This window comes from Desmodus rotundus, chromosome 12, assembly GCF_022682495.2.
Source record: "Desmodus rotundus isolate HL8 chromosome 12, HLdesRot8A.1, whole genome shotgun sequence".
Lineage (NCBI taxonomy): Eukaryota > Metazoa > Chordata > Mammalia > Chiroptera > Phyllostomidae > Desmodus > Desmodus rotundus.
The window spans coordinates 80,071,126-80,081,988 of record NC_071398.1 but is presented as its reverse complement, the minus strand read 5'-3'; the positions used below and the strand labels follow the sequence as shown (position 1 = coordinate 80,081,988).

The 10,863-nt window shown below is 42.1% G+C and overlaps 2 protein-coding genes across 3 annotated transcripts in view; one reads left to right on the top strand and one right to left on the bottom strand.

Moving 5' to 3' along the window:
• The first annotated feature begins 5,116 nt into the window (after positions 1-5,116).
• RPS27 (ribosomal protein S27) lies at positions 5,117-6,929 on the top strand. 2 transcript variants are annotated; one of them, XM_024573319.3, is made up of 4 exons: positions 5,117-5,220; positions 5,534-5,642; positions 6,225-6,335; positions 6,839-6,929. In XM_024573319.3, exons 1-4 carry the CDS (start codon positions 5,215-5,217, stop codon positions 6,865-6,867), a joined length of 255 nt encoding a protein of 84 aa, XP_024429087.1. In that variant the 5' UTR covers positions 5,117-5,214; the 3' UTR covers positions 6,868-6,929. The 2 variants fall into 2 exon arrangements, with proteins under 2 accessions (XP_024429087.1, XP_024429095.1); XM_024573327.4 differs by lacking the exon at positions 5,117-5,220 and adding an exon at positions 5,245-5,453.
• Positions 6,930-7,340: 411 nt separating this feature from the next.
• The window catches only part of NUP210L (nucleoporin 210 like), a 90,637-nt gene continuing 87,114 nt past the window's right edge, over positions 7,341-10,863 (bottom strand). Inside the window, exons 38-40 of the mRNA XM_024573299.4 lie at positions 8,095-8,196; positions 7,559-7,633; positions 7,341-7,467 (exon numbers count right to left, since the gene is read on the bottom strand). Of these exons, the coding sequence (XP_024429067.2) occupies positions 7,367-7,467; positions 7,559-7,633; positions 8,095-8,196 (278 nt within the window). The 3' untranslated portion in view covers positions 7,341-7,366. The remainder of the gene's footprint in view (positions 7,468-7,558; positions 7,634-8,094; positions 8,197-10,863) is intronic.

Here is a 10,863-nt window from a genome sequence, read left to right as displayed (position 1 = left end):
TGGGGGGCCCGCAAGAGGCAACCACCTATTGATGTTTCTCTCCCTCTCTTTCTCCCTCCCTTCCCCTCTGTCTAAAAGCAAATAAATAAAATCTTTAAAAAAATAAAAATAAAGAATAAAATGTACTTATGCTGGTGTATACCTGCTTTCACTGGAATCGTCTCTGTAGTACTCTCCCCCAAGCTCTCAGAGCTTTGGCAACAATCCCTTTCCCGCCCTCACTTGTGGCAGGCTCACTCTGGCCTTGGGTTTTGTGTTCACAAGCTCTCCCCTCAGTCTTTCTTCCCAGATTGTTGCATGGTTGACTCCTTGTCTCTGAGATTTTAGTATCCTAAGAGGTTTTACTGGCCCATCTGTAATGTGCTGGAACCAATTATTTTTTTAATAACTTAATTTTTTTCTATAATAGTTATTTATTTTATTTCCTTGAAAAATCATAAGAATTAAAATAAGTATGTTCTTATCCTTTAAAAGTCCTACCTTGGCTAGCATGACTCAGTGGATTGAGTGCTGGCCTGAGAACCAAGGGGTCGCTGGTTCAATTCCCAGTCAGGGCACAGGCCTGGGTTGCTGGCCAGGTCCCCGGTTGGGGGCTGAGGCACACAGGAGGCAACCACACGATGATGTTTTCACCCTCTCTATCTCCCTCTCTAGAAATAAATAAAATCTTTTAAAAATCTTTTTAAAAAATCCTCATTAACAATATTAAAACCTTTCAGAATAAAGAATTGTCATTATTACTCTTCAGAATTCAGGGATTGTTTTTCCTTGAATCTTAGGTATTTATGACAGAAAAGCTGAGAGGAAGAGGAAATCACTCATGAGACGGAAAGGGTAATCATCTTTACGCACATCAGAGTCAGCAGGCTGGAAGACCTTATTCTCGTTTTCTCGTTATTCTGTTTTGAATCTCTTGCCTGTTTCCAGCCTGCAAAGACTGTTTATTCACTGTTCCCTGGCAGACTGAGTGCTCTCTTGCAGGCTACCATGGGAATCCAACTGACTTGGCCCTTGAACTATTCTTACATGTTCTCTCCCCCTAATTACACATATATTTTAAAAAATATCTTATTTATTTTTAGAAAGAGGGGAAGGGAGGGAGAAAGAGAGGGAGAGAACCATCAATGTGTGGTTGCCACCCCCCTGGGGACCCGACCCACAACCCAGGCATGTGCCATGAGTGGGAATCGAACCAGCCACTCCTTGGCTCACAGGCTGGCACTCAATCCACTGAGCCACACCAGCCAGGGCTAATTACATATATTTGATTACTCAGCTAGAAAAGATTTTTTAGCAAATTGCACTACAATAATAATTCCCCCCCTCGGTTCACCATGGAGAAAAATATCTGTTGTAACGAACCCAAAGTTTCGTCGAGGATGGCCATTTGGAAAGAGCTTTCCATTCAACAGGGGAGCTGCAAGGCAGAAGCCAGGCGTCATTTCATTATTCAGAGCAAGCTCTGGCTTTCATTTATCTGTGATAGATATTCCCAAACTCAAGTACCATTTGGGATTAAGACTGTTAAAATATCACCTACACTGGTGTGGCTCAGTAGATTGAGTGCCAGCCTGCAAACCAAAGGGTGGCCGGTTCGATTCCCAGTCAGGACACATGCCTGGGTTGCAGGCCAGGTTCTCAAGAGGGGATGCATGAGAGGCAACCACACGTTGATGCTTCTCTCCCTCTCTCTCCCTCCTTTCCCCTCTCTCTAAAAGTAAATAAAATATTTTTTAAAAAGAAAAAGTAATTTAAAAAGATTGTTAAAATATCATTTATCACCCTGACTGGTATGGCTCAGTGGGTACGGCATTGTCCCCCAAACCGGAAGGTTTCCAGTTTGATTCCCAGCACATGCCCAGTTTGATTCAGAGCACATGCCCAGGTTGCAGGCCAAGTCCCTGGTTGGGGGTGTGTGAGAGGCAACTGGCCCATGTTTCTCTCACACATGGTTGTGTCTGTCTGTCTGTCTGTCTGTCTCTCTAACAATAAATAAATATGCCCTGGCTGGTGTAGCTCAGTGGATTGAGTACCAGCCTGTGAACTGAAAGGTTGTGGGTTCAATTCCCAGTCAGGGCACGTGCTTGGGTTGCTTGTCAAGTCTGCCTGGTTGGGGGCATGTGAGAAGCAACTGATGGATGAATCTCTCTCACACTGATGTCTCTCTCCCTCTCTTTCTTCTTCCATCCCCCTTGCTCTAAAAGTAAATAAATAAAACCTTTTTAAAATATCAGTTATCTCCAAATTAATCTATTTATTCAGTACACTTTCAGTGAAAATCACAAAAGTGAGGTGTGTTTATAATTAACAATTCTAAAATTTCTAAGGGAGAGCAAGATAAATTTGAAGATAAACAAGTCTCACTCTCTCTATATATATATTTGCATATATATACACACTCATGTGGTAATTTAGACAGTGTGGTCTTGGCACAGGGATAGACAGAGGAATAAAACTGAGTCCATTAACAGTTCAAACTATATGGAGCCAAAATGACCCTAAAATTCAGTGGGGAAAGGATGAACTACTCAACAAGAGATGTTTAGACAAAATCAGTATAAAATTTGATCCCAATTTCATAAGTTATATGAGAAGGAAATCCTAGGGTATTAAAGACCTAAATGTGAAAAACCAAAATTTTAAGATTCTTAGAAAAATTGAACTATACTATAAACAAAGTGAAAAGTCAAGCCTAAGACTAGTATAGGTATTTGTAACAAATAAAACCAATAAAAGATTATATAGAGAATGAAAAAATCAATAGGGAAAAGACAAATGACCAAGTAGAAAAATGGGCAAAGAATATGAAGAGGCAAATCAAGAAGAAATCATGTGAAGTGTGAAAAATGTGCAACTTCACACATAACCAGGGTAATGAGAACGATACACATTGAAAAGTCTGATGAGGCCCTGGCCAGGTAGTAGAAACATTAGTCAGCTCCCTCTCCCACCCCCCCATCCCCCACCCCCCTACTTTTCTTAAAGACTTTATGTATTTACTTTCAGAGAGAGGGGGAGGAAGGGAAAGAAAACACTGATCCAGTGCTTCTGGTGTGCTCCCTACCAGGATCCCAGCCCACAACCCAGGCACGTTCCCCGACTGGAAATGCAACCGGTGACCCTCTGGTTCGCAGGCCAGCACTCAATCCACTGAGCCTCACCAGCCAGGGCCTACCTATTTAAAACAAACAAACATTGTATTTACTTTTAGAGAGCGGACGGGTGGGAGGAAGATAGGGAGAGAAATATCAATGTATGAGAGATACACGGATCTGTTGCTTCTTGCTCACCCCCAACCAGGTAGACCTGACCCACAACCCAAGCATGTACCCTGCCTGGGAATTGAACAATCGACCCTTCCGTCGGCAGGCCAGCACTCTATCCATTGAGCCACCCCTGCTAGGGCCCATTCACCTTTCTAGCTTTCCGGGGATTCAGTGTAAGAACCTCCCCCTGCTGCTATCTTGGCCAATAGGGGAGCCTCCCCAGTGTCCCGACTGCAGTAAAAGGTGGACAGGCTAGATTTGACACAAGGGGCAGGTTGATTCTTTCTGTGACTATTTCCAGGGTTGTAATGTATGTTCTCTGTCCAGCCCCCACTCCCCAATTTTTCAATTATAATTGACCTATTGAAACAAGGTCTTACTGGCTCATGAGAACAGACTACCTATCTCGATCAACTCCATGTTTAATGTCAAACTGGTATTTTGAATATTTGCACCATTGAAATTAGCAAAGACAACAAATTAGGGCTTTCCTCCACAGAACTGGTTGTTACACTTTTACCAGCACATTCCTGACTGAAACTCACATGCCTTGCCATATCCCTTTCCTTTGGAATTAACCAGATCCCCAAATGCCATTTGCATCATCTTCCTCCCTCCTTTATGACAAACAGACATTCTAAACCTTTATTATTGCAGAGGATGATACCTCAGTCTTCATTTTTCCTTTGTTCTCCTCTCCCGTGTTGAGTGTCAGTAATGCCAAGATTAGAAATCTTGGAAACGCATTGCTGGTGAAAGTGTGGAGAAAGGATGTAGGGATGTAAACTGACACAACCTTTTTGGAAGGCAGTTGGGTATTACTTTGGACAATTTCTCTTTGCATCACTTTCCTAAACTGTAAAATGTGGAAATTAATAGTAGCAACCTGGTAAGAGTTATTGAGAAGATTAACACGTGTAAAGCAGTATGAACAGTGCTCCTAGTAAGCACCATGTGTTTGCCGTAATTATTAGAGGGAGAGATTGGAAACTGACAATAAATTCAACCACCATAGGAGTAGGTTGGGGGTGGGGGTAATATGAGGATTTTACTCTTTTATGTTTTTTTTAAAGACTTTATTGATTTCTTTCTTTAGAGAGGGGAAGGGAGGGAGAAAGAGAGGGAGAGAAACATCAATATGTGGTTGCCTCTCGCGGGCCCCCCACTGGGGACCTGGCCTGTAACCCAGGCATGTGCCCTGACTGGGAGTTGAACCCGTGACCCTTTGGTTCGCAGGCTGGCACTCCATCCACTGAGCCACTGTAACCCCGGCTACACTTTTATGTTTACATGTCTTAATTATTTAAAATGAACAAATTAAGCCAATTGAAAAATAATAAAGAAATTTAAGTAGTCTGGACGTGGCTAGGTCCTGTTTTCCTCAGAAGTTCCTATTAGGCTCCAATTGTCAAAGTGCAGGACGGAATTTTAAGAGTGTCCATTTATCTTTTTCTTAAAGTTAATCTTTCTTTTTACCTTTTTAACATTTTTTCAAAGGTTTTATTTATTTTTAGAGAGATGGGAAGGCAGGGAGAAAGAGGAAGAGAAACACCGATGTGAGAGCCCCCAAATGCGGACCTGGGCCGCCACCCAGGCCTGAGCCCTGACCGGGATTCCATTCAGCGACCTTCCCTTCACAGGCTGCTGCTCGACCCACTGAACACCACCAGCCAGGGCCCATTTATCTCTCGATACAGATCAAACGCAAACCTTTTTAAGATAGCAAGCTAACTCTCAACATGGCGCCACATCCGTGTCACAACAATCATTTAGAGACCTTCCGAAAATGGGAGCGCCCTCCTCGCCCCACAGCGGACAGACCGTGGGAGACAGACCTTCCCAACATGGCGGCGAAGGCCCAGGCGTCACATCCTGCAGGACGACGGATATAAAGAGCAGGATTTCCGTTTACGCTCCTTTCCGGCGGTGACGACCTCCCCACGACAACATGCCTGTGAGTTCCTTGGTGCAGGTTTCGGCGGAGATCTCGCTCTTCGGTCCGCACGCTCCTCTCACGCTGATTTCGAGTGGTAGAGGGCCCTCATTTGCCCTCCGCGTTTCCTAGGACACTAACTCCAGGGCCTGCAGAGGCCCGCGAGGCCCCCTGCATAGACGGGAGCGGAGAGGAGATAAGATGGCGGCCCAGCTGCGCAGACACCAGGGGCGGCGAGGGGCGAGCTCTCCCCGGTGTGTGGCAGTGGGGCATGTTTTCGATCGTCCCACTTTCGTCGTTGGTTTCTAAATCTCTACATGTCTGCCTCTCTTAGCTCGCAAAGGATCTCCTTCATCCCTCTCCAGAAGAGGAGAAGCGGAAACACAAGAAGAAGCGCCTGGTGCAGAGCCCCAATTCCTACTTCATGGATGTGAAATGCCCAGGTGAGGAGATAGCTTGCAGTAGTCGAGAAAGCACTGGGTCCAGAATTGGACAAAGTGTGAGCTGTACCGTATCCTTGAAGCAGCCGCAATATCTTAAGATTGGAATGTAGAAGATGGGTAAAATTTTGTACTTTAGGAGGAGTGATCCAGAGTGATTTCCCATCAAAACTCCACGTACAAACCCTAACGTTGCGTTGTGTTAAGAAACTGGGATGATGTGTTATGCGTCTGTCCTGGTTGCTTAGTATTTGTAACTAGAGACGGGGGTCGTTGTGTTGTGTACTAACCATCCCTTTTTCCCAGGTGGAGGACCCCTGAGTAATTGTTGGTTCCACTCCTTTCCCTTTCAGACTCTAGGATGGTTGTAACACATTAACCAAAAATTCATAAGTGGGGGCAGGTTGTCCAGATTGCTTCTGAGTTGGCTTTAATGTATACCTAGGACCAGGTAGTCACGTTTTGAATAGGATAGTAAATTTCAAAAGTTTACATAGCATGCATGTCTTAACAGTTAATACATGATAGCATATGTATAAGTGAAGAAAGGCATGGAAGAAATATAACCCCTACTTATTTTTCCAGGATGCTATAAAATCACCACCGTCTTTAGCCATGCACAAACGGTAGTTTTGTGTGTGGGCTGCTCTACTGTCCTCTGTCAGCCCACGGGAGGAAAAGCAAGGCTGACAGAAGGTAAATGGTTTAACAAGTAGATTTTGGGCTTTGAATCTTACGGTGATAGAAGGACCATGTGTACTGTAAATTATCAGACTCTTGGAAAGAGATTTGGATTTGATAGTCTTTTCCCCCAAAATATTAGCAGAAATGACTTTTTTTTCTGACTTTTTTTTTTTAAAGAGAGAAACAATCATTTCTTGTCTCTCTTGACATTTCTTGTCAACCACTTATGCATTCATTGGTTGATTGTTACGGGTCCAGACCGGGGATTGAACTAGCAACCTTGGTTTATCAGGACACTCTTAACCACAACTGAGCTACTAGGCCAGGGCCAACAACATATTTCTTAATTTCAAAAAGTGGCTTTATAGGAGCTGTAGCCAAAAAGGTCCTTAAGTGGCTAGGTATTAGGAAAAGGTGTAGCTTTCTTGTGGGTGGATCATGAGGCATCAGTTCTGTGAGGGTGGGGCAAGGAAAGTGGGCTGCTGTCAGTTAACATTTGCACCTTTTTCTTCCAGGATGCTCCTTCAGAAGGAAGCAGCACTAAAAGTACCCTGAATCAAGATGAGTGGGGAACCATCCCAATAAACACATTTTGGATACATCCTGCTTATTGTCTTGTAGTTTACTGCTAGGAAGTTCTTACCTCAAATATTCAGGGGCAACCAGAAGAATGGACTGCTAGTCGTTGAGGGCAAGTAAGTAGCCAAGTACTTAAAAAGTCCATTTGGGACATTTCTGTCCACCTGGGCTCATTAAGTAAATCTTCAGAGGTTGATGAAAAAATGTGGTATACCATATAAATGAGATACTTACTTTCACTTTTATGTTTTCTTGTAACTAAGAACAGGAACTGGCAGTTGATCTTTGAGACACAATCCAACACACTACTTTAATACAAAACAGCTCAGGATCCTTTATTTACAGTTGTCCAAAACCTTGTTCAGAGGCTTAGGAATATAGAGGTTGTTGCTAGGCTGTTCCTGGTGGATAAGGGCTAGAAACCTTCAGTCTCCCACAGTTAAGGAGACTTGTCCAAGTGGAGGTTAGTGCCTTATACTCCACAGCCAGTATTGTAGCCGGCTCTGGGCTGGTGGGGGTTGTGGACTCATGAAGGGAGGAGGAGAACGAGTGGAGGTGTAAGAACCTAGAAATAAATGAAGAAGGTAAATAGGTGAAAGGTGAATAAAACCTGGATTATCTGAGATTTGGAAGAGATAAAGATGGTGATTCTTTACCTGACTCTGGTATTCCTAGAGTTGGTACATACACAACTGGAATTGTCTGTATCTTATTTAGGAAGGCATTGTATGCTGGAATAAGAACAAAGGAGATGTCAGTAAAGAAGCAGATTTGTCTTTGGAAGAAGGCCTTAGTAATATTTCAGATTAAGTAACTTGATAGTAATTTGGAAATTTTTATTAAGTTATTTTTAGAGATACTTTACTCTTCTGGCCAAAAGAAGGGGGAAAGTGCAGGTGTAGACAAAGTAGTGTGTGTTGTGTTGCTCACATCATCCTTAACCTATGAATTTGAGCAAAACTAGCCATTATCTTAGGGGTTAGCAGTGATTTACACTTCTGAATGGTACTTGTTTGCCACATCCACTTTATGGTAGTTGTAATTTGAGCAGGGCCTTTGCTAGGTGACTGGGGTTAGAGAGGCTAAATCAGTGTCAACTGCTTGTCCCAAATTAGATGTGATGAACAACTAATTCTCGTCCTTATTTAGTTTGTGAAATATAAAGGCATTTTCCAAGTCAAAAGTCCATTACCTAAAAAGATGAAAGCTGTTGATGCCAACACTGCAAAGAGGGTCAAGAGGATCTGGTAAGAACCCATGAACTTCTGGAGGACACCTGAATCTTCACATTGATCTATGCATTGGCCAGAACAAAAGAAGATGGCTATTTCATAACACATCAGGGAAGATGCTGCATTTAAAACCTTGTCATCGTAAACGTATCTAGCAGAAGCACTCAACATCCAGCCCTCTAGAACATTGATTTTCAACTGGCTGCAAGAACTTTTAAACCATGCAATACTTGACTGCTTAGACAGGGCCACTGACCTTTTTTCCTTTAGACTGTCATTTTAAAAAAATGACAACAGCCAGCACAATAGCTGTCTGGTGTGAATGAATCAAAATTACACCTTTTTTTTGTCAGATAGGCAAGAAAAAAGAAGAAACCGGTCCAGCACAAATAATGCTCCTTTTTTAGTACAAAATCATAAGCATGTAATTCTAACAATATCACCCTCTAGCACACGATACGACATTTTAGGTGAAATGTTCAAATTAAAACCATTATTACATCCATATTATCACCCTACCAACCACAGTCACACAGGTGTTACTTGTGCCGGACCCTGAATATTTTTTTGTGTGCCACAAAATTTTTATTAATTATGTGTACCATGAGATGAAAAAGGTTGAAAATTGCTGCTCTGGGAAGTCGTTTAGCTTCTTACTGGAGTAAAGAGGTAAATTACACTTGGCTCCAACTTTTTGGCTTTTTCCTATTTCCAAAGCAATAAACTCCAATTCTTGAGCCTCTTAGTTCTCAGCTTGTAAGAGTGTTTAAAACCCCTGCCATCTGAAAATGGCTGTTAACATTTCCTGTGCACTTGAGCTCCAAGTGACATAACTTCGCTTCTGTACATCAGTGGCAATCTGGTGATAACGATGTCTAATTCTAATCCCTGTAAAATGAAACATTTCTTTTGGATCCCTAATGACCTCTTAAATCCAAGGGCTTCTTAACCGTTTTTACTCATGATGTTTCTAGGGAACATTTTGATATGTAGATAACCTTGACCTTAATAAAACTTTAGACTCCTTTCTGAAGTATATTTGGTATCTGCCTTTGGTTATTTCAATTTTTTAGTGTCTAGAACTCCTTTCTGCCACTAAACTCCCTGAACTTCAGTTCGTCCACTAGAAATTGTGACCAGGCCCTCATACCTAGTTCCTATTCTGCGTCTCTAGTACAGGCCCTCTATCTGTGGTCTTCTAGTTGGTTTTAAACGTCTCACTTTACTCTTGACAACTGCCTCACAGCTTCACACAGTTGACAAACTGCTTTACTCTGAAGAATAAGGTTACTTGAAGTGCATATACTAAAGAGATACTAATCCCTGATCAGGTCCCACTGTTGAAAGTCCAAATAAAACGGGGTGTATTTTGTAGCATCCCACTGTTAGGTGTATACTGAACTAACTACTGTTTCCCCAGCTGGGCCTTGTGTTCCTAGGATTCTGCAGTGGGAACCGTGCTGGCGTACGCTAGTAGGCTCTCACATGCTTGTGTCGATGAGCCGAAGGTTGGATCAGATATTTGTATCTAACCACTCCTACCCACCATGGTTGTACCGTTCCCACTGATCCCTCATCTCCGAGAAGAGCAGAAATTCTTAACAATTTTTTTTTTCTTTGCCATGGATAGCTGGCTGGCTGGTGAAATCTATACATCTTTTAATATTTTTAAGTGCAAAATATATTAGAAATAAAGGAAACCAATTATATCAAAAGTTAATCAAAATAGAAAAAACCTAATTTGTGATAGTTACACAGCAAAATGTTAAAGGCCCTAATTCGTGATACAGTAATGTATGTTATTTAGTAACAAAAGTCTAGCTTTAGGTCTGATAATTGCAATTTTGAAAAATATTTTGAGATGTGATAATTGGAACATGAAAATATCTGGATTCCATTGGTGACAGACTCACATACCGTTGATGACTGCTGTGATTTGTTGCCTGTATTCCTAATGAGTTTATTAGAATCAACTCGACTTAAAAACTGCTCAAATACAGCACAGATTGAACCTTCTAGTGGGGGGCCTTGAACACCTCAACTCTTCAACTCTAAAGAGCAAACTACATCTACCCTTTTGAGTTACAAGAATTAAAATGCATATAAACATGCTTAGGATATTTGCTGACCAGTACATATCAAGTGCTCATGTAAACAACGTACTAGGGTTCAGCCTAATTCACTCCTAGTAATTAAGTACTGTTGTTTCCTTTGAGGGGTGGGCAAGTGGAAGTGATAAATATAATGAGAATGGTTCTGTGGCCTTAAACAATTTTTTTAAATTTATTGATTTTTATAGAGAGAGGTTCCACTTTATTGTATTTATTGTATTCATTGGTTGCTTTTAACAAAAAAATATTTATTTTCAGAGAGAGGAGAAGGGAGGGAGAGAGGGAGAAAAACATCAATTGGTTGACTTGCTTGCCCCCATCTGGGGACCTGGCCAGCAACTCAGGCATGTGCCCTGACACGGAATCAAACTGGCAACCTTTTGGTTTGCAGGTGGGCACTCAATTCACTAGCCACACCAGCCATTGGTTGCTTCTTGTATGTGTCCTAACCAGGGGTCAAACCCATAACTTTGGTGTATTGGGATGATGCTCTAACCAACTGAGTAACCCGGCCAGAGACTCTGGCTTTTTTAAGATCTCTTTCTATAACTGTTCTTATCCCACCCAAACTTGGCATCATTTCTAAAGTGGGTAAGGCTAGAATCAGGATTTGGGGAA